This window comes from Lingula anatina, chromosome 7 (genome assembly GCF_051362555.1).
Source record: "Lingula anatina isolate TDL-2025a chromosome 7, LinAna3.0, whole genome shotgun sequence".
NCBI classification, from domain to species: Eukaryota; Metazoa; Brachiopoda; class Lingulata; order Lingulida; family Lingulidae; genus Lingula; species Lingula anatina.
Window position 1 is genome coordinate 14,633,317 of NC_141773.1, and position 23,730 is coordinate 14,657,046.

General features: G+C 38.9%; 2 protein-coding genes across 4 annotated transcripts; both read left to right on the forward strand.

Moving 5' to 3' along the window:
- The first annotated feature begins 3,745 nt into the window (after positions 1-3,745).
- LOC106153447 (uncharacterized) lies at positions 3,746-8,262 on the forward strand. Its single transcript, XM_013527386.2, has 3 exons — positions 3,746-3,875; positions 6,308-6,794; positions 6,990-8,262. The coding sequence occupies exons 1-3, from the start codon at positions 3,746-3,748 to the stop codon at positions 8,260-8,262; spliced, it is 1,890 nt and encodes a 629-aa protein (XP_013382840.2).
- A 2,480-nt stretch (positions 8,263-10,742) lies between these two features.
- LOC106153448 (uncharacterized) lies at positions 10,743-20,741 on the forward strand. Of its 3 annotated transcripts, none has more exons than XM_087016786.1 (4): positions 10,743-10,812; positions 14,546-14,961; positions 15,445-15,937; positions 18,039-20,741. In XM_087016786.1, the coding sequence occupies exons 2-4, from the start codon at positions 14,553-14,555 to the stop codon at positions 19,297-19,299; spliced, it is 2,163 nt and encodes a 720-aa protein (XP_086872912.1). In that variant the 5' UTR covers positions 10,743-10,812; positions 14,546-14,552; the 3' UTR covers positions 19,300-20,741. The 3 variants fall into 3 exon arrangements, with proteins under 3 accessions (XP_086872912.1, XP_086872914.1, XP_086872913.1); XM_087016788.1 differs by lacking the exon at positions 10,743-10,812 and adding an exon at positions 10,899-11,244; XM_087016787.1 differs by lacking the exon at positions 10,743-10,812 and adding an exon at positions 12,292-13,158.
- Positions 20,742-23,730: the final 2,989 nt, after the last annotated feature.

A 23,730-nucleotide genomic window follows, 5' to 3' on the forward strand; every position in this document is an offset into this window, starting at 1 on the left:
GATGTTATTCTTAGTTAACTCCAGATTATTGTCTCGTGTTTATTTATTAGAAAATCACTCTATGCAATATAATCAAGCATGTTGCAGTAGTTTTCATATAAAATGCATTCCATTTCATTATGTGCAGATTATTACGGATTAGTAAAATGAATTAAGGTTTACTCTAAGTGAACATATCTCTATAAAAGAAATGTTGTTTTTTGTTATCGTATTGTTAAAGCTTTATGTTATAATATCGTTTTTACATTTAGGCTTCTGGTAAGCGACTGGTTGTTTGGTGCCTCGCTTGCTTGTCATAGTTGTTTTAACGATAGATTTGTTGTATCATAATTGTATATATATGCATATGTTAATTTATTAATAAAAAATATACATATTTAAACAAACTTAATCTATTTCAAACTTTATCTATTTTTACGTAATAACGACGAAGAATTAACACATTAATAAGAGCTCAGACAATTTATTATTTAGTTGAGCTCACACGAAAGAACCATTTTCGGACAAACTTTTCCCTTTCTTTAACACGCTAATGTTCGAAACAGAAACGTTCTTATTATTTTCGTTGTCGTTGTCTTCTGACAATTCAGTAGACTTCGGCGGTTTAATGATGATCCATTTTTAGTTTACAATTACATTATTTGACAAGAAATGGTACAAAAACATTGAATCCAAGTGCAAAGATGAGTCGAGACATAATTCATGGGATGGAAATTGTTTTTTCCTTTGGTGTGATTAAGATATAGGAAATATAAAATTTGTGTTACATTTAAATTTGCTTCACGATGAGCCATGTTCAACGACGCGAACAACATTCACACAAACACTGATGAAAAAAATGATGCACTTATTTTCCAAGATGACGTTGACGTCCCTCTTCCCCTTTAAGAACACACAATGTTTGTTTCAATGCAGAATGGAATCAACAAAGAAACTACAATTTCCATTTTCCGACACTCTCCCACAAAACTGATGTTTATTCATGTTCGAATGGAGACTGTGTGTAAGACGGCGCATGAAGTGGTTTTTGGCTTATTTTATATCGTTAATTGCATTCATTAGCGCAAAGATTACATATTTTGTTATTTTGATAAACGAACGTACACAAATCAAGGTGTTTCAACCTCTTTGTTTTTATTGGTTATTTAGCACTTAACTGTCCAATTTTTTCTCTCAGGGTAGCTGCGATAATCTTACTACATGTTTGGTATGCTATGTGGCATTTTATATATGCAGAAAAACAATTGTTTTTGAATATCCTATATCTATCAATTTTTTAACATTCATAAAAATACATTTAACAAAATATTTCAATTTCAAATTATTTATCCTTAATCTGTTTACAATTTTAGAGTTTTTATGATGCACTCAGTTAGCAAGATAAAGCCCCTTTCCTCTTTAAAAAACATGTTTATTTTAATTATGTAAATGTAGAATGAACTTCACAAAAAAGCTTGGAGCAAGCTATGTGCTCGATTTCCATTGTTTGGACACTCCCGTTCGAAACTGGTGTTGGTACGAAGGGAAATTGTTTGTAAGACGACGCATGAAGTGGTTTGTGGCTAACTTAACAGCCTGTAAGCGTGTCCGTTCACACTTCGTTTGTTGTGGTCACTGGAGACGTCAAAAGGCATGTTAATTTCCTTGTGCTAATCAGATTTTTATCTGCTCCGGGTACACGTGTCCGAAAGTGAGAGTTTAATCCAAATGGCTTGTATTGAAACAAGTGCCCTCTCCTCATATGGTGTAATATATTTCAAAGTTGATAATCTTTTAGTATGCTATTTATACTTAATGACTGACTGCAGATATTCAAATGTAAATTCTCTTAACATGCTTCAACATTCAAACATATGGCAACATACTTCCATAAAGATAGATAGACAATAATTCATAAATACATCATCTAATTTGGAAGAACTCTGCGATTGTAAATATGTGAACATGTTTCCTTATACCTGTCATTGACTGACTGTCAGAGATGAAGATCTCGATATCAAGTCAATAATTATTATGGCGTTTTTTTTTTTTTTGTTTTTTTTTTTACATGAGGTTAATAATGCAATATGCACGATTATTGGATTCAAGTAAAAATTACATATTAGTATATCACTACCCTAAATAAGAAGGAAATGATAATATCTTTTGTTTCGTGTCCACATTCCAATTGGCGTTGAATATCCTTTATCAACATCAGTTTTTACATTTAAAAATTGCCTAATATATATTAAACAAAGTACCTCAATTTGAAATTATATATTATTCATCTCTTCACAGTTTTAAACCCTATAGACGACTGTTATGAAGCCAGCTATACAAGTCTGATAGAAGGAAAAGTTGGCAAAGATGCATGGGGCATCTGTACTTAATTTTTCACAAAATAGGGCTAATGGTTTTAGAATGACAAACATAATTTGAAGTAAAAATGCAAAATTTTGAAAAGCTGCCATAAAATAGTTCACATCATGATTGAATAAATCGTCAGCAACTCTGAATAAACTTAGAAGAAACAGGTCGAAATACACTGTTAAAGGGCTAGAGTCTAAAGTTTTAAAAACCCATACAGTAGAGTAAGGCTCCGTTGATTGGTTGAGTAAGTCGTATGCCCTATCAGCAGCCCGTGGCAGGTACGAACATGTTCGTTCCAGTGATAACCTCACCTCCCCTGGTGTCATTACCTGAGGACAGGTGAATGCGTACGTCACAAAACTCCATTATAAATTAATTTTTTATTTCCCTCTCTCTTTCTCTCTCTCTCTCTCTCTCTCTCTCTCTAATACAATTGGCGTCTTGTTTACACTTAATTTCGGACACAATGGCCATGAGTAAGGGCGTGAGTGAGCGCGAGATATGTGGGCGTGTGTGTGTTTGTGTGCCTGTTTGTGTGCGTTTGAGACCATTCCCAGAGACTTTCGATCTATCTCCAAGGGGAGTCTCACTAAATTGCTATCAACTTAAGCGGCTTATATGTCTGTCACGCCTACTAAAGCTGTAAGGGGGTAGTTAACTACCGGAGGCCGAGCCTGCACGAAAGTTGATTACCCCCTAGCTGATTTGGTAGGCGTGACAGACATTTAAGCCGCTGAAGTTGATAGCAATTAAGCGTGAATCCCCATGGAGTGAGACCGATTCTGATGGATCGATCTAGGCATGGGAACCCAGTCTCCTCTAAACACGATTAACCAGCAATGTGTTCCTGTTTTGTCAATAAAATCATAAGTTGTTTCAGTGTGATAATTTCAAAAAAAAAAAAAAAAAAAAAAAAATGGAGGAGTCAGCGCGAATCGCGCTTGTGAAGAGACGCAATCTGTGTTTCAGTTGCTTAGATGCAGGACATTTTCCCGATAGCCGTAGTTAGCTGTCTATGTGCAGAGTGACCGGTTGTGCTGGCAAGCACTCTAGATTATTTCACGTCACCGATCAGTTCGTGATAATGCTGTTTAGCCTGATAAGCCCACGAGTTTTTAGGTCGCGTTAATAAATAGTGGTGCTCTTTCAGCACCGTTACGTGAGAGTTTGCACATTGTTACAGTTAGGGTAAATAACAAGACAAAAGGACTCGCGATTTTGGATAGCGGGTCCACGTCTTCTACCATATCTCTGTACTTGACTTCTTTTCTTTGCCTTGATACAAATGATAAAGTTCAGTGTCTGCTACAATTCAAAGTTTATTCGGTCAACTGTTGTTTAACTTGACGTGTCTCATTGCAACGACACTTCGAAGACATACCGCCTGTTTTTTCTGATGTCGGGGAGTGACAGCGAAAGTGGCATTGACAGCACTCCACATAGTGCGGTAAGCACACCCCAAAGACATTCCAAAAATAAAAAGCCAGTCTCGAAGAAAAATGTGGATTTCTCTAATCCCAAAGAAGGTAAGGTATACCAGCCACTAGTATATGAATGGCAATTATTAAAGCGGCATACAAACCGAGGGAGGGTGCTATCATAGTTGTTGGGATGATATAACAGTGATGTCAAAAATTGTCAAAAATCTTAGACGCCATTCCCATAGATTTTACATCGATCTATCCCTGTGGGGAGTCTCACTAGATTACTGTCAGCTTAGCCGGCTTCAGTGTCTGTCCCGCCTACTAAAAGCTGTAAGGGGGTAATTAACTATGGTGCGCGCTCGGCTGACGGCAATTTAGCGTGAACCCCCAGGGAGTTAGGTCGATCTAAATCTCTGGGAATGCACCCTTAAATAATCACCACCATCAGATGTATATATTATTCGTCAAACGCGATTTTTTCTTTCGTTTTTTGTCCGTTCTTCGCGTTCAGTTTTACGCTCTGCGGTCTTCGAAAACGGTTTGCGCGCGCACAATTCATTCACTGCGCGTGCACCTTTTACTATACTAGCACTATCAGGGCTTCCTAACCAGTGCGTCATTCGACGTTGTCTCAGTGCAAGGTTTCCGAACGTTAAACGTCTTAATACCACTCTTGTCGTGCCATTGTCCTATCTATTATAACCCTTCTATTCGTGCAAGTTTTGTGTCGTACTTCCTTCTGCTTTATCCCTCTTCTGTACTAAAAAGTTTTTTCTTCGCATCGTCCGCTGCATTGACTTGTTAAATTAGGATAGGCACGTGGTACGCCTGTTCACTCGACCTTCACTGATGGAAAGTAGGTTGAGCAGTTTTCCCACACTTCTTCCCGACCGTTCATTCATATGCTAATATCTGAGTCACATGACACGCAAAGTACGTTACAATTGCGAGATGTAAATGCGATTTTAGTTCTTTATTTCTACATACTTGGCGCGCGTTAGACGTTATATTTGACTTAGATCTTGTTTATTTGAAGTGTTTGGTGCTGTGAAAGTGCTGTTTTTGTGAATAATTGCAAACAAAAACCGCTTTGTATGCCCGTTTTAAGTACTGTAAAAGTACTGTTTTGCTAACAGTATTGAACACTCCAATAGTATATCAATGCCCTGGTAGCGTTAAGGTGATACAACTCTTCTGTTAGATTTCATTTTGTTGGTCGTGTGACCATTCTCATACATGGAATTCACTGGTAATTCGGGACGCATGGAGGCGGTCGTGGAGTGAACGTAGAATTTTGATTGCAACTGGTGAATACAATTATTTTGCCTTTTTAAGAATTAAAAAAAATTTTTTACACAAATCCACGTAGTTTTATTCAACTGGAAGGTAAGATTTTGGATGGTAATTCAGTGAGAATTTAAGTTATGTGCGTATAATTCCCTTGTTTACCTTTATGATGTCGTGGTGGTGGCCGCTGTTTTGGAATTTTAAGCTGTGCATATCGTTTTTTGAATGAAAAATAAAATTACGGTAAAAAGTAGAAAGGTGCATTTTTTCGGTAGGTGTTTTAGCCATAATTATATATATATGTCAGAGTAATTCTTGTTGGTGTTAATTATCAAAATCAGTCCTCATTATCGGCCAGTGGTGGTTTACCAGAAAAATATATCACCTTTTGAGCATGGAATTTGAACTGAAGTACAATTGTTTGGTGAATTTTACATGGTTTGACTATACGCATTGGAGCTGCGTTCGTTTTTAAAACAACGGTAACACTGTTTCCAACATGGGCACTGCGCAAGGAACACCGCTAAAAGGGATTTTAACTCTTTTTTAACGTTTTGTCCAAAAAATGAATTTTCCTGGAGTAAACAACAATTTCCCATACTTACCAATAGTTAATGAATCCATTTTTACATTCAAAGTTAATCCCTGTTTTTTTCTAAAAACGTTTTTTTTTGTTATAATCTCTTAAAAGATTAAAACAGGGTATAGCCATCAGTGGAGGTCGCATGCTCAGAAATCAGAATTATAGCTATAACTGCCGTTTTTGTGGTAAACCAGACGCGTGGGGAGGCGTGTGAGAGGCGGAGAGACCATTACAGGATTAAGCGGTCTTCATTTCACCATTTTTGAGCCTTGGACGATTGATATTCGGATCTTCTATCCTGAATGGCCCCAAAGTTATCATTTTATATCGCAAATAGTGAGACGCTATTTTTTCAAATAAACAATGGCTGCCTATGTATGTCTTCTTAATTCATGCAAAATTTAACCATGCAATCCACTACTGAGCCAGAATAAAAAAAGGCTTTTCTTGTCCTAAGTGGGCCCTGCAACATTATTCATATACCATTCATATACCATACTTTTCCTAAAAACCACAGCAGAAAAGAGAAAAATGTAATGGCTTTGTTTCATAATATTCCATACTTTAAGTAAGAATGTATGGTTTGGCCTATGCTATGTAATGGGTATTTACCAACCCATCGCTGCATTGTTGTTATGTAACAGGGTATTTCTTCTCCTTTCAGAGCTGCAAAATGAAATGAAAGTGCAATACAAAGCAGGTTCCCAAGATTCCACCAGGGCCAAACAGAACCAGATTTATGCCGGCGTCCAACTATCGCCGAAGGTTCTTACCCAGAAAGGAGAAGGTTCACCAATAGAGAACAAAGACCGTATCGCCGTATTTTCAGAAGAAAATTACAAAACCCAAAGAAATTATACAGCAACTAATGAACTACCTCCACAGGAAGACCTCTCAGAAGGAAAATCACCACTTCATGGGGCCATTGACACAGCGGTTACTCATAAACCATTAAAGGCAGGGAAACAGAGGTTCAGGTGGAACCTTATATTTAACCTTCTCTTCTGGATCATCGTCCCAATGCCTGTGTGGGTGCCGTTTGTGTCACAGACCGTCGCCTGGTACTTAATTCCCGCTGTCCAGGCTGTGTTTGTCTTCATGTGGGTGGTCGTGGTTACCTTGGCCTGCAAGAACATGATTGTCCTTTACATGTAAGTATTGGCTTTTGAATGACCTCTAAATCACAAAAGATACTGAAGCCGCAAAGAAACAATGAAGAAAGATGTTTTAGTTTTTCAAATTTATGTAGATTGTTGTGTTAAAGTACATATAATATTTATTATTTTTTAAAAATATTACTGCCGCAAAAAATCCTTCAATTCATATTCTCTACTTCTTTATTTCAGGAACAAAAATAAAGATTTCCGAGAAGACTATCCCGACTACATTGAAATCCGCCACCTGGTGGTTATCAGCTGTTACAAGGAACCAGTAGAACTGATTGCAAGAAGCGTTCAGACTTTAGCAGACCAGACCGAAGTCGGGCGCATCTCCATGTTGATTTCATTTGAAGAAAAGACACCGGAAGTGCAAACCAAATGCGATAAACTTCGCGAAATTTTTAAGGATGCTGGTTTCGAGCGTCTAATCCTCAACATTCACCCCTTTGGTCTTCCAAATGAGATCCCAGGAAAGTGCTCCAATGTTAATCACGGCCTCCGGCAGGCGACACAGGTAATGCAAGAGGAGCTTGGGGCATACTTCGATGCTGAAAAGATTATTGTTACCAATTCTGACGCCGACACACACTTCCACCCTAGCTACATCGCAGCTCTGACTTCCAAGTTCATAAAGGAGAAAACCCCACATGGAGTCATATTCCAGGCACCCTTGTTCTACAACTGGGGTTTGGATGGAAGTAGCTTTGTCACCCGTGTAACCGGCCTTCTGCGCACCACTCTGATGATGGGGGCTCTGATCCCATTCAACATCAATTCCATGAGCATTTTCTCCTTTTCCTTGCGTCTGTGTATTGACGGAAACTTTGGTCACCCTGCATACCAGATGGAGGATATTATCTGCCTCATCCGATGGATGGGCGTAACTCGTCGCCGCCTCCGTATTCCGATGATTCCGGTCCCCGTCATCAGCGGACCCACATCCGGTGAGACCGTGGAGCTAGAAGTGGCTGAGTGGGCGCGTCAAGCCAGAAGATGGACCATTGGTGCCGCTGAAGTTTTCCACTACTACGTGATGAAAGCCGGTCGCATGCCGTTCTGGCCTGCCTTCTCCTGGGGTCTTTGTTTCCTTTCTTACTACGGCGTCCTGCTCTGCTCGGGAGGTTTGTACGGTATCTCTGCCGGTTTGTCTATGGCTTTCCTGGTGAAAGACGCACCGTTCTACATTAACTACGCGATGTACGGTTTGGCTGGGCTCCAGCAACTCGCTTTTCTTTGGGTCTTCATGATGGACGTATTCGGACCAAGGCTGATGAAGGTCAAAGAGCATATTAGTTTCGTTCGTAACTTTCTTCATTTTCTCCTCACTCCGCTGGTGCTACTAGGGTACTCCTTGGTGGAGTTCTACGCTCTGCACGAAGTTGCTGTCAGAGGAAAAGAAGTCTGCAAACATGGCGCCTCAAAGAAGAGTGCGCTGGGAGTTGTCTCATCAACAGTTTAGGGACCTGGATTTTATATATGGTAGCTCACAAGCAGAAAGTGTCCCTTTTTTGGCGATATTCATGGGTCTCCCTAAATATCGGGGAGCAACCCTATTTTATCGGAAACCGTACTGGTTTCTGTTAGTATATATCTGTGCAATATGTCTTCTTATAAACCTGATTACTTGAACTCTGTATATATATGTGCACATGACTCATGGAACAGAAATAGCGCATGTCTTCTACTACTGCAATTATCTCCTGTAGTTTTTGACAAGAGTAAATTGGAATATACTGTATTTCTTGTGTTATGGGAAGGAATGTTCCTTAACCTGAAAGAGTGTATCCCAGGCGTGTAATTTACCGTGATAATTTAAGTCCTAATCCTAATGATATGCAAGGTTTCTATCTATAAAATGGGATGAAAAAAGAGCATGTGACACGACAATTCAAAAGTTGTGAAATTGAAATATTCTACTCCAAAGAAGTTAGGAAACACTTAGAAAATCAGATATTAAAAAAGTTAACTGTCCAATAGCTATTTATATCTGCTCTGTACAATGTCAGAGGGCGAGGGCTGCATCCAAATGACAACAAATTGTAATCAAGTACCCTCACGTTGTATGGTGAATTTCCTCAATCATTATCTTACATTATCTGACAGCCCAATTATTTCTATTGGTAATATATCATACAGCTGTGCCATTTTTATGTAAGCTCCGATTAATTAACTATATCTTTGAAAACTTGAACGCGGGATTTTCATAGAAAAGCAATAAAATTGTCTGCATTAATATTCTAACACTAAAAATCGTCACGAATAAAAAAGTATTTTACGAAATCCATCAATCTGAAAATGATAGATCCCTACACCTGAGCACATTTTCGGTGCTTTGAACGCTGGTGTACCTAAAAATATTCAGGTAGATAACAGTAAAAGGCCTGGGGTGAAGATGCCAACTTCATCTTGAAATAGTGCTTATATTGTGTGATGTCTTTTAGAATGACAATGAAAAATATGAAATAAAATGCAAACGTTGGAAAAACTGCCACAACATATATAAAATCATAACTAAATAAGTTTACAAAGATGCATAAACTTAGAAGGATCTGAACGAAATACGCTGTTAAAGGATTACAATTTAAAAAAGAAATCAGACAGTAGAGTAAGGTTCCGTTGATTGGATGAGTAAGCTGTTTGTCCTATCAGCAGCCCGTGACAGGTACGGACATGTTCGCTCCAGTGATAACCTCACCTCCCCTGGTGTCATTACCTGAGGACAGGTGAATGCGTACGTTACAAAACCCTTTTATTATTGAACTCTTTTTGGCTTTCTCTTCGCTCTCTAGGTTACGGTTTACGGCTTGTTTTCACCTCGTTGTAGACACAATGGCATTGAGTAGGGGCTAGGGCTGTGGGAGCGGGCGCGCGTGTGTCTGTCAGAGAGGAGGGGGCGAGAGAAGTACATGTACCTACAGGTACAGTGGAGTGATACAAATAGAATTATGTTGTTCACAAATAAGAATTGAAACGGAATTGAATGCTTCTTCTCATGAACTATGTTCAGTACATTCGCAACTGATATCTTTAAAAGAAAAATGTACTGTATCTGTCATGCACAGTAATTAATGTGTTAAAATGCTATATCACCTTAAAGTGAACCAATTTATTAATGGGGAAGGTAAAGACAAAATAATAAGAATTTAAAAAAAAGTTAAATATAAAATCAATATCGAGATTATCTATATTATAATAATATTATGAACAAAATCACGTTAGGATATGGTCACAATCCGTCAATTTCTTGCTAGGCGCGTCATTCAGGTCACAAAAGAAACTCGCAGGAGTTTGAACCAACCATGTCTTCGAGCATATGTAGTCACAAGCTACGAAACATCTCTCAGCCATAATTTACGGACTCTTGGGTGTCATTGACAAGCGTACTCAAAAGATGACAACCCTGATGAGCCTTTATAAGCACGTCAGCTTCCTGCAAAATGTCGTTACTTCTAAGTTAATCATTTAGGCGATGACATGAAGAGTTCATGTTTACGGCCAAATCCTACCTGCAGGCCAACTGAGCATTGTAAAGGAATTACAATAATGTCGTTCATGGAAAGTTATATAGATGACATAAATAATTGAATAAATATAGTCAAATGCATGTTAAGCTATTAAACTGAGCTCTCATTATCTACCTGTACATGTGGACGAGTTTCCAAACTGCAGAAAACAGCCCATACACATTTAGCCATATTGTTGCATATTGATAGTCGTAATTAAATGCTACATTCTACTAGTGGAGATAAACGTAATTTAACGTTGGTTAAAGAATTGATTAGACAGGAAGTTGCTTCACATATGATTCACGAGGTTTCCCTAAGCTTCCCTAAGGTAAGATAAAGGAATGGGTTTGGCCTCTTATCGGTATTTTGGAAACTCATCTACAAGTACAATGTAGATAATGACAGCTGAGTTTGATAGCTAAACATACGTGCTCTCTCCCCTGTCTTGTGTGATATCACCCGACCACCGACCTGGCACGGTAACTTCATTGTTGCATATTGAGGTGGGTGTTTTAAAACTCACTTTTTTTACTAATCGATTGTTTTTATAGTCTTTATAGTGTGGTTATCGATTTTAACACATCTCTGATGTACATATTAAGGAGTCCCATATTTACAAACATTTCTGCACACATTTCGTTGGTGGGGTTTCAAGGAGACCCACATTATGCCAAATATTCTGTAAGACCCATCATCCTTAATATTATAATGTAATGTGTCAGCATAAGCTATTGACAACATTGCATCTGTTAAGCTTGTCCGATTGCAAAGGTGAGGCTAAAGCAAGCTATGCTATAAATAAGCTCTGGAGATTGTTATCGAATCGTTATAATTGGTATCATTTGACCTCGCCAAACTCCTCGTTGTCAACAAAGAGCGATCGCTGTATCTGAGACATTATAGAGGCATAGCTTCTAACATCACTACGAACCAAGGTAAGAATTTTTTAACAATAAATATGATTAAATTTAAAGAAAACGCAGCACATTTATTTTTTCTTTCAAGTATGTTGTTGCTTTCATTCGTTTAAGTTTATTTCCATGTTATTTCATAGTCACATTGATTATTAGCTGCATGGTGCCTCTTTTTCAGTTACTTTTTATTTATCTATTTTTATTTCTTGACACGAGCGTAATCTCATTTAACAGGCTTATGGTATCCACGTATTTACCTTTTAATACAGTTAATCGCTATAACATTATTTAGGGTGGGGTCATTACAAACCATCCACACGCAACGAAAATGTCAGTAAAAATTGAGGTTTTAAATCCTCATGAAAATACAACATGAAGCCAAACTTTACTTGCAAGTGTTTCAAGGCTGTAAAGACATGCAGGTTTACAATTCTGTCAATATTTTGCGTAGTCTTCGGACGAGCCGCAGCATAAGACTTTTACTTTCCCTTTATTCCTAGAGTTAAACTTAATTAGAATACGTATGAGAGGAGACGGGGGCGCCACTTATGAGAAGGCCACAGCTTTTGTAGGCTGGAGGAAAATTTGCTTATTTGGGTGTTCTGAAAAGTTGTTCAGTAATTTCTTTATGCTCATTTGTTTAAAGTCGTCAGGACTTTGTACATGGTTGTTTCATGACATTTCTCAGATATCTGAGGGTAAACTTGCATTTTACTGCACATTTGGACTAAGATATCGGGACTTTCAACGCACTGGAAGCCAATACTGAAGAGACAAGTTACACTTGTTATATATGTTGAATTTGGATTTCTGCTCACCCAAGGACAAATTGTTCTAAGTGCAGATTCAGAACAAGTTGACCCGCGGACTAAATATTGCCGCCCCAACTTAAAAGCAAACCACCTAATCTCCTGTTGGTATCCCCGTCCCCACACGCGTCGTCCCAGCAGGGGCCTATTAATAAAACCTCGGAGCCGAGATGGGATCCGCTTAATGGCGCGTGTGGAGACCGGGGGACCATCATGGGATTAGGCGTCTTGCTTTTAAGTGGGATCGGTCATATTTAGTCTGCAGATCATCTGCTCTGAATGCGCTCTAACAGAACCATGAAAAGGTATGTATAGGCATATGCGACAGATATGCTGATAGACATTGATGCCAAAAGTAAGTGAGGGGTATCATCAAATACCTGGGCAACGATGAAAGACCTAAACATAATTATACCTGCGGGGGTCATGGTGTATGGTGACCCGAAGCAAGCCAATATATTGTGAATATCATCTATTATGACATAATGAGGTTTTCCTCTGAGCTAAAGCAGATGGGTCCCAACTTTGATAATTTGAGGAGACCGATAACAATAGATTGGTTAAATATGGAGGTGGTAACAAACGTGTTCACTAGACATTGGAAAACTATTACCCCAGCCTATGAGTCCGTAGAGGAAAAAGAAAAGCCCATTCCTGGATGATATAAAAACAATTGACAAACCATACTCAATGACCGGCCTTTCGTTTACAATAGCCACAATGAACAGTAGATCAGTGAGGAAAACAGCAGTGATGATACGTGATTCCGTTTTGGAAAACAACCTCGATTTGATAACTATAGTTGAAACCTGGCTTACTCCCAATTTGAACCTGTCGGTATTGGCTGATATGGTCCCCACTGGTTACAAATGCATTCAAATACCGCGACTAAAAAGACCCGGCCGTGAAGTAGCATTTCTTGCCAAGAAAGTTTCCGGATGAGGCAAGTGGAACCTGTCGTTTCTCCAACCTCCTCAGCACTTGTTGAACCACGGGCAGAATTATCGGTGGGGCTTGAATGTTGAGAAGAGATCAAAGGTTAATCAGCTGAGAGCAATTCCTTCTCAAAGCCAACTGCGTGCGGACATCTCCCGATTATCGGTGACCTTTTGTGTCATTTAAACAGGTAGGTACAGACCAGGTGAGACTTCGGGTGGATGAGATAACAAACTCTAAGAGATTAGGTGAACGCATATTTATTGTATTATTTTGGAAGCTACATGAGAATATGATACTAGTATGTTTGTTCATGAAGGAATTCAAAATGCTCAATACGGTGAAGTAAATTGTGTCCGGAAAATGTTTTTTTTTACTCTCAATATCGGCCCTCATTGCAATATGTCGTCACACGAGCATTTGTGATACCCAGAAATGCACCTGTACGCTTTTTAATATTTTTTAATCATCATTGACATCAACCATGTTGTGTTCTTCATAAAAAGATGGATGTTACCGGCTAAGGGCTGCTTGAATTTGGGAATGGTAATTAATAATTATTAACTCTCAATATCGGCTCTAGTTGCATTTAAATGGCGTCACACAAGCATTAATGAGACCCAGAAACGCACCTGGGTATCTTTAAATATATTTTAATGTTGACATCACCACTACTAAGAACAGAATCCTTCCATCGAAGAAAAACAACATCAAAAATTCTACCTTCTTTGAAGAGGTCACCGACCACCTAAAATAACTTCATGTAGAGCCCCTATCAGAACGGCCGACTGTGCTAGAAGATTCCAATATAGATTGGGAAGAACTGACAACAGTGAAACAAATAAATTTATGTCAAGTCTGGATAGTTTCAATTTAGAAAAACATTTTATTAGGTAAAACCATGTGCATAGCCACACACTAGATCTGATTATAACCAAGAAAAAGGATGAACTTGTAAATTTCTGTTCTATTGGTCACCTCCTCTGTGATCGCCTCCTCTGTGACCATAACGTGTGGAAAGCCACTGCCAGTGAAAGAATCAGTTTTCATTGAAGAATGAAAATTTGAATCCTCTCGAGTTGTAACAGATCTTGGAAGAGAAATTATTAAATGTTAGTATCAGCGACCTAGACCCAAACTGGTCTGTTGAGTTACATGACAAGCTGCTGTCTAATAGTTTCGACATCATACTGTAGGTCCAATGAAAACAACTTTATTGTCAAGAAGGACTTGCAGCCAAGGATGAATTGTGATATCCTGAATGCGTGAAGGAGAAAACGGAAGGCAGAAAGTTTATGGCGTAAAACCAAACTCACTCACCAAATCTACAGAAGTGAATGCAACAAAGTGAATGGCCTAATCAAATATATAAACTCGGTTGTATACTCGCTGTATCATCAAGAAACCATGAAATTTCCTTAAAACGAAATTGAAAAACCGTTTTTCCAATCTAAGGGCCTGGATGGTAAAGAACAAACCTATGATAAATAACAGCACTATATATTTTTATTCACGGTTATTTTCATGCATTTTAGTGGCCAAACTATGCTTTATTCATTATCTCTCTGTTTTTACAGATAAACAATGGCTGACGTTGTTCCGATTTCCTTCACACGACGATTGAGCGTGAGCGTGGACGATTTTTCATTTAAAGGGAAAGTTGGTCCCACTCTCCCTAGTGTTGACAGTGGAATAAATATACAAGTAGATATACAAAGCAGCAGCTTCACCTCGATGGACACTGTGTCACGTGTCTCAAAATCCGTCAATCTCGACAAACAGGTCCCGGATTGTGACGGGAGGTTTCACTGCTCCCCTGCTGATGATGGGCACTCCATCGTGGATGACGACACCGCCAGTGTGACGTCAGGAAGTGACAGCGAAAGTGGCATTGACAGCACCCCAGAAAGTGCGGTTCACACACTCCAAAAACCTTTCAAAAATAAACAGCCAGCCTCAAAGAAAAATGTGGATTTCTCTAATCCCAAAGATGGTAAGGCTACCAGTAGTACCTGCTACGCGTATGTTAATGACGATGATTAAAAACCTAGCAAAGAAATGATTCCAATATATAAAAGCCATAATGCTCATCTTTTAGATTTCAGAGGGGGCATTATCACCCTTCAAGTTTACATGACAGAGAAAGACTTCAACTATGCATCTCAGCGACAATACATTAACCTTCTATTCTCACTTTTGTCACACAGAAGATTAACCTGCAATCAACTTTGTGCACTTCTCTACAAATTTGTTCTTAATTAAAAACATTCACTAGTTACTGGTTACATGTAGTTCAAGTATATCACTGGTTTTCTAAATACGACAACAACAGAATAGAGAGAAATGCTTAGGCCTAGTTTCCGAAATATTCCGTATTGTAAGAAAGAGTATTTTCTTTGTCCTACACGAAATACGTATTTACAAACCTATCACTTTCAAACGTACGCATCTAACAAGATACTTAAACTGCATTCAGAACTGTCACGGAAACTGAAGGAGCAATACAAACCCGAATACCTTGATTCCACCATGGCTGAGTTTCAAGTGGAACAGAACATAACGCACGCTGGCGTCCACCTTTCATTTAGTGGCGAAGGTCTCGCAGAAGAGAGCAAAGACAGTATCACCTCAACATTTTCAGAAGACGATGAGAAAAACACAAGAAAGTATATCACGGCAGGCAGTTATGAACTACCTCCAGAGGGAGCCGTCCCAGGAAGAAAATCACCAATTCATGGTGCAAATGACACAGGAATTTCCCATAAACCAATGAAAACAGGAAAACAGAGGTTCAGGTGGAACCTTATGTTTAACCTTCTCTTCTGGATCATCGTCCCAATGCCTGTTTGGGTGCCGTTTGTGTCACAGACCGTCGCCTGGTACTTAATTCCGGTTGTCCAGGCTCTATTTGTCTTCATGTGGGTAGTCGTGGTTACCTTGGCCTGCAAGAATATGATTGTCCTTTACATGTAAGTATTGACTTCTGAATGACCTCTTATTTTAAAAGATATTTAAGCCACGAAGAAACAATGACGAAAGATGTTTTAATTCTTGAAATTCGTGTTGATCGAAATATACAGGGTTACCACTTAATATGGAATATTATTTTTTGGCGAGTAAATTTTCTACAAAATATTTATTTTCTCTCTAACTACTTTACATCCAAATCTGAGGTGTCACTCCCTGAGTAGCCAGGTGTGTTACCTAATTACCATACAACTCTCGAAACAATTGATGCATGCAGTTGCATTTTCTGTGGTCAGAAATGTGAGGGGTGGTCTTTTCGGCAATTTCTGCCCTTGTATAAAAACGCATGGGTTTGGTCAATCTTTGGAGTGTGTTTAGAGAAGCAACAATGGGATCGCACTGAAACTTGACAGGTACCTTATTGAAGATATGGTTCGACAGCTAAGCAAAGCAGCTTACTATGGGACTCTTGCTCTCAGAGAAAATGTCCAGAAACGGACAGCCATTGCCAGGTAATTCAACATTTATCAAGAACCGTTTGTAAAGTCCTCCAAAGAAATGCTGCAACAGGGGCACCTACTCCAATACCTCGACCATGGTGTCCGCGTATCACACCAAGAAGACAGGATCGCCTTCTCCTTAGAGGACGCCGTGCTGGTCGTACAAAGGCAACCAGTGTCCTCAGAAAAGAGAGGCAGAATGTCATTCAAACGCCCGTTTCAACGTCAATCGTGAACAAGAGATTACTGCAAGCCGGTTATTTTGCACGAAGGCCAGTAGGGAAACCACTGTTAACAGCAGGTCATATACAGCGACGCCTGCAATGGGCTGGGGACCACGTGCGTTTGCAGCCAAAACACTGGAATCACGTCGTTTTCAGTAATGAGGCCACATATGGATCTTTTAGGGTTGATGGTCGAATCCGTGTCCACCGACGTGTACGAGGGACATAAAACGATGGTTGTGTACTACCTAGGGTGCAAGCAGGGGGTTGTAACGTCTCTGTTTGAGGAGAATTTCATGTCGGTGCCCAGAACCAGTTGGTTTTTGTAAGAGGCAACCTCAGCCAGGATTCCTACAAAGACATTCTACGGCAAACGATGCTTCGATTGGTAAGAGCCATCTTCAAGGACAACTTTGTGTACCAAGACGACTGCGCAACCCCACATCGAGGCCGCAGAATCACTGTTTTTCTTCAAAACCAATGGGTTCAGCAACTGCCCTGGCCTACAAACTCTCCAGATATGAACCTAATTGAAAATCTTTGGGCAAAAGTAACTCACAAAATTAATAGCTATGGTCATTGGCCGGTAAATAGTGATGAACTGCGACAGGCAAATATCACTGCGTGGAATGATATCCCCATCCAAACTCTACAAAACGTGTTACAGGGTATGCCATGTAGGATGAGGGCGCTGCAAGCGGCTGCTGGAGGTCATACCCGCAATTACTGGCTTTTCATGATTTACTGTAGTGAGTTCTTTGACTGTGTAACATATCACTGTCCGGAGGCTATCATTTACTTTAATATCTTAGCTTAAAGTTAATACTGACATTAAACTGTTGATGTGGTTTTCTGGGGGTGTTCCTTTCTTTTGAATAGCATCTTATGTCAGATTTGATATCATTGACCAAAATATCTCACAACAGAAGACTGGATGTTTTTATTACTCAGTGGCATACTTTTTTAATGACTCAAGCCAAAAAAAAAAATTAATCAGTACTCAAAAATAACAATGATAAAAAATATTCCATATTAAGTAGCAACCCTGTATATATATATATATATATATATATATATATATATATATATATATATATAGTTGGAGTGCATGTGTGTGTCTTTTTCACGAAGAGGGCTCAAACTGGTGATACTGGGAGGATGTACCAAGTCGAACGCATTATGTTGATGTAACCGGTGGTTTCACGGATGCTTTTATTAACATAAAAACACCAATCTTCAGACATCCGCCTTCACCTTGAAATACGTATTGTGGTGAGTTCTTTTGAAGAGAAGACACCGAAACAAGATGTATATATTTATAGGCATACCATCATTGCCACAAAATTCTAAGATTAATATGCTATAATTTCGTATTTCAGGAGCAAAAATAAAGATTTCCGAAAAGACTATCCGGATTACACTGACATCCGCCACCTGGTGGCCATCAGCTGTTACAAGGAACCAGTAGAACTGATTGCAAGAAGCGTTCAGACTTTAGCAGACCAGACCGAAGCCGGGCGCATCTCCATGGTGATTTCCTTTGAAGAGAAGACACCGGAAGTGCAAACAAAATGCGATAAACTTCGTGAGATTTTTAAGAATGCTGGTTTCGAGCGTCTAATTTTCACCATTCACCCGTTTGGTCTTCCAAATGAGATCCCAGGAAAGTGTTCCAATGCCAATCACGGCCTCCGTCAGGCGACGCAGGTAATGCAAAAGGAGCTTGGGGCATACTTCGATGCTGAAAAGATTATCGTCACCACTTGTGACGCCGACTCATACTTCCACCCTAGCTACATCGCAGCTCTGACTTCCAAGTTCATGAAAGAGAAGACCCCTCATAGAGTCATATTCCAGGCACCCTTGCTCTACAACTGGGGTTTGGATGGAAGCAGCTTTGTCACCCGTGTCACCGGTCTTCTCCGTACCACTCTAATGATGGGGGCTCTCATCCCATTCAACATCAATTCCATGAGCATTTTCTCCTTTTCCCTGCGGCTGTGTATTGATGGAAACTTTGTTCACCCCGCCTACCATATGGATGATATTATCTGCTTGATCCGATGGATGGGCGTAACTCGTCGCCGCCTCCGTATTCCGATGATTCCGATCCCTGTCATCAGCGGACCCACATCCGGTGAGACCGTGGAGCTAGAAGTGGCTGAGTGGGCGCGTCAAGCCAGAAGATGGACCATTGGTGCAGCTGAAGTCTTCCACTACTACGTGATTAAAGCTGGTCGCATGCCTTTCTGGCCTGCTTTCTCCTGGGGTCTTTGTTTCCTTTCTTACTATGGCATCTTGCTTTGCTCAGGAGGGTTGTACAGTATCTCTGCCGGTTTGTCCATGGCGTTCCTGGTGAAAGACGCACCGTTCTACATTAACTACGTGATGTACGGTTTGGCTGGGCTTCAGCAACTCGCTTTTCTTGGGGTCTTCATGATGGACGTTTTCGGACCAAGATTGATGAAGGTCAAAGAGCATATCAGTTTCGTTCGCAACTTTCTCCATTTTCTCCTCACCCCGCTGGTGCTACTAGGGTACTCCTTGGTGGAGTTCTACGCCCTGCACGAGGTTGCTATCAGAGGAAAAGAAGTCTGCAAACATGGCGCCTCAAAGAAAAGTGCACTGGGAGTTGTTTAATTGATAGTCGTGCACAGACCTCAAAAGGAAGTCGTAAAAAAACTAAACCAGAGGGGCAATCATATCAGTGGGGACCACGCTTGCAAGCTACACTCTTTGGGAATCCGCACGCCAGATGTCGGTACTCACGTGCTTGTCTCAATTGTCACAGTAATTCAAAACTGTCTCGTCACAACCATCCAGCACTCTATCAGAGACCAACTCGTTGATGACGATATTTTACCAAATATCCTCGTTATATTAGAGAAATGTGTATAAAATAACCAGACAAATATCTATGAACATCTATTGAGAAAAACATTTAACTGTGATCCTGGTACAGGGTAACCATCTGATCAGTTGATATTTTATCATATCATTGATTATAATGATGTTTCATAACCATTCTGTTCAGTTTAGAATTGCACATAACACGGCTTCAGTGACGGCTTTATTTATTGTCAACGGAGTTGTCGATGGGATTCATGTTACATTGTTCTGAACAGTCGTACTTATAGACTGACTGTCTCATTTACGCAAATTTAATTCATTCCAAATACATAACGTTCATTTTTCATTAAATTATTTTAACTTTAGAAGAAAGTAAATTGACTGAATATTAAAACGTTTATGTCGTTTGGCTTAAGTTTTATCGTCTAACGTAAAATCGTTTATTATAATGTTACTGTTTATAATGTATGCATTATGGAGGAGCGTATTATTGTAGTTTTATTCAATTTAATTACACTAATTACAATAAGGTTTTCATGAAGTTAAGGCTAACTCCAAATGAGAACATCTCTATAAGAAACTCAAACTGTTTTATCATGGTTATTTTTCTTATCCTATTGTTATAACTTGATTGTATTATATTTATTTTTTGCATTTAGACTTCTGGTAAGCGACTGATTGTTTTGCAACTGGCTTGAGTATCACCATTGTTTTAGTGGTGGATTTGTTACATCATAACCGTGTATTTCTGTGCGTATATAGCATTTAACGTATAAATAACCTTAGCGCACTTAAAATTCATTTCAGCCTTTTCGTTGACGTTGAAGACAATGAAGTATGAAACAATAAAGCACCTGTCCAAAAGAGAGTCTAAAAATACTAATGGCACAGGGCTTTAGGTCCATGGCGCCTCAAGGCCACATATTGTAAATGCCCAAGTGTGTAAAATGAAAATTTTAGGAAAAAAGCTTCATAATTTCAGGAGAAGAATTTATTTTTATCAAAATCTGTCCATGACTTTGAGCATTATGCTGAGAACAAACAGACAAACAGGCAAACAAACATACGTACAGACAAACAAACAAACTATCAACTAACAACTAACGAACGAACGGAATCAAAGACATGACCTCCTTTTCACAATTGGTCCAAGGAAGACATGATAAGCTTTTGGTGATGATGAATTATAAAATTAATGATTAATTGTTTCTTAATACAGTATTTGTCTCGCTCGCTGAGTGTTTTTCTATTTCAGACAAGTAATTCGTTTGTTCTTCCTTGACAGTCGTAGGTTTTGTGTTTGTGTATTACATGTTCAAAGGCGATGGTAGCAAAAAATTAAATATACTTCTCAAAAGACCAACTAAATACAGAGATTAAGTTTAATGTCTTGCTGGTGACGCAGTAGCGCCCTTTTGATAAAAAAATATCGCTTTCTGTTTTGGGATTTTCTCTTAAACCAAGACAGCTATTAAAGTGATTCAAATGGCATCATATAGCTGGTGAAAGCACCATGACTGACACCGGGAATTCTCTAAAATTACTTAGCGACCGGTTGCTTAGAAAGGGAGATATGCTTGAAGCCAAATCACCTATCTCGTCTGGAAAGCCGTTACGTAAAAAGATGCAAACAAGTGAACAAGTGTATATATATAGGTATGTAACTTATCTGTTCGTCACAGGCAGTCTTACTTTTTGTGTTCGTTTCTGTACGTACATTTCTTTATCCAGATACGTAATTTATTTGTTCATCATCGTCAATCGTACGCTTTGTGTTCTTGTACATGTTTTAAAGGAAGTGAAGTAAATAGAAATAGCAGTAGCAATGCATACAAAAAGGTCGACCTTTTATTTGATACAGTCTGGGTTTTATTGTATTCGACGCGGTTTGGCAGACTCTTGAAAGGGGTTGGTGATCACGCAAATGGGGTAGACTTTATGTTGGACAGTTCTATGTGCAAGGATACTGCTAATCATAATCTCTACAAAGAAACGTCAACCCCCGTATCGCAGTCACCAAGTTCGATGCAGGAGCACGAGGTTTGGCCATTTCTTCGTTGGTGTTCAGGCGAATGGGCTGGTCTTCATGTTGGACGTTTCCTTTATCGGTTTCTCTGTAATATTGGTGGTGAGACTACGCAACATACCAAATGTTCTATAAATCCATTCATTGTTGATATGTATGTTGTTTATATGTAAGCCAACCGTCTTATTAATCAGTCCTCCTAATGCGGATTATTTCCCCAGTGATGCTAGCCGTCAGAGCTGTGTTGCATTGTGTATTGTCCATGTGGGTGTGTAACATCACGTGCAGTGTATGCCACGTGAGTCTCTTGTTCTGCGTTTGTTATTTCGTTCGGTCCGAACACCCTGTATATACCAAATATTTTCATTGTCTGTTAACTTTGCTCTGCCAGTGTCAGAGTTATTGTGTTGCATTGTGTTATGACCTTGCATGGTGTAATACAGCAAGTGCTGTGTATGCATGCGAGTCTGTTATTTTGGTTTTGTTTATTACGTTTGATCCAAACACCCTGTGTATCCCAGACAGTTTCACTGTCAGTTAACTTACATTCTTTTTCCACTTATCCATTGCGTCCAACCTGTAGATCACACATGTGTATATTTTCACCTTTACTGAAGGATCCTTTGGTTCGACAATCATTTCCCAGTGGTGTTTTCAGTATTATGTGGTACATCGTATGATTCCCAAATCAAAGTTAAAAACATATGGTGACACAGCATTTTGTGTAGCTGCACTGGTAGAATGGAATAAGTTACCAATTTTTATTAGACGAATAGAATCACAAGAATCTTTTAAAAAGGAATGGAAAACTCACATTTTTAAGACATTTTATTCATGAATTTTTAAATTTTCCTTAAAAGATTCCTTAGATTTTTTACTTTAAATTAGTTTATTACAATTCAGTCTAGCTCTGATTTATATAATATATATCTTGATTATTTTTATCTATAAACTTCTTTGTATTTTATGTTGTACAGTCTATTGAACATTTTATGGATTTTAGACTTGAAATAAATATATTATTATTATTATTATTTTGTGGTGATTATTGGTGACGTAATCATGATCAATGCATGACATGTGTTCACCACCTTGCTTTTGTTTAGTTCGTTTTCTTCTGTGTACCATAGTAAGTTTCGTTGTCCATTGTTTTTTTTTTTCTTTACATGGGGCAGCTACATTTTAATTAAGTAACATAAATATTTCATTTTATTTGCTTTCATTGTGCAAACAATCGATGGTGAACTTCTTGATATGTGTACGCTTTGCATGAAATATTTGCTGTAGTCAGGAGCGGATTGAGGCCGTCTTTTTGGGTCTTCCAAAAGACGGTCAGATATTCAAGTTTACGTTGACGGGTATCTTATTATTTCTGTATGGTCAGATATGGAGGATGGATCAACAAAGATAATTTGGAAGACTGTCAGAAAATAGCTCTGGTCCCGCCCCTGGTAGTGATTCACCCATAGTGCATTATTATAATTATTTCCATCAATGCAGGGCTTGACACCAACTTTTTTCGATACTGGCCCGAGATATCGGTGAATATTGCAAGGATGATTTGTCACATAACATTTTACTTGGTCTTTGGGCCAGTGACCCCAGTGACTCAATGGCCCCAGGTTGGTTTTCATTAGCCCAGGGCCAGTGGGCCCCCTTAATGTCAAGCCCTGCAATGTGCTATTTTAGCTTCTTTTCGTTACGTTCATTAAAGGTAACACCATGTATTATATCACAGAAGTAGAGAAAAACTTTCAGTAACATTTTTGTCATTTTCGTGCCCTTTCTAATTAGACTTTCTAGAGAGGATATATTGTTTTTGCACTTATTAGTAGTAAGATTGTGAATGTTTTTGTCTGCGGAATTTATTTTTAGTAAAAACAATTCCACACACTGTGAAATCTGATGTGTGCAATTAAAATAGACATTGATTTTGTTTTAAGAGTTAATTGACCACGTCTACGCGCCGTCTTATTTTCAGGTGCATTAACCATTTGCTGCGTAGGCATCATCAGTTCGAAGGTGTGACACTGATTGCATCAAAATAATAATAATAATAATAATAATAATATTAAAAACATAAGTACCGATATTAGTACAATTACACATGCAAGTTGTCGATCGCACTGAATGTTACCGGCTTGTTTTTAGCTGTCCTAATATAATGAAATAACAGCCAGAATATCCACAGAGAA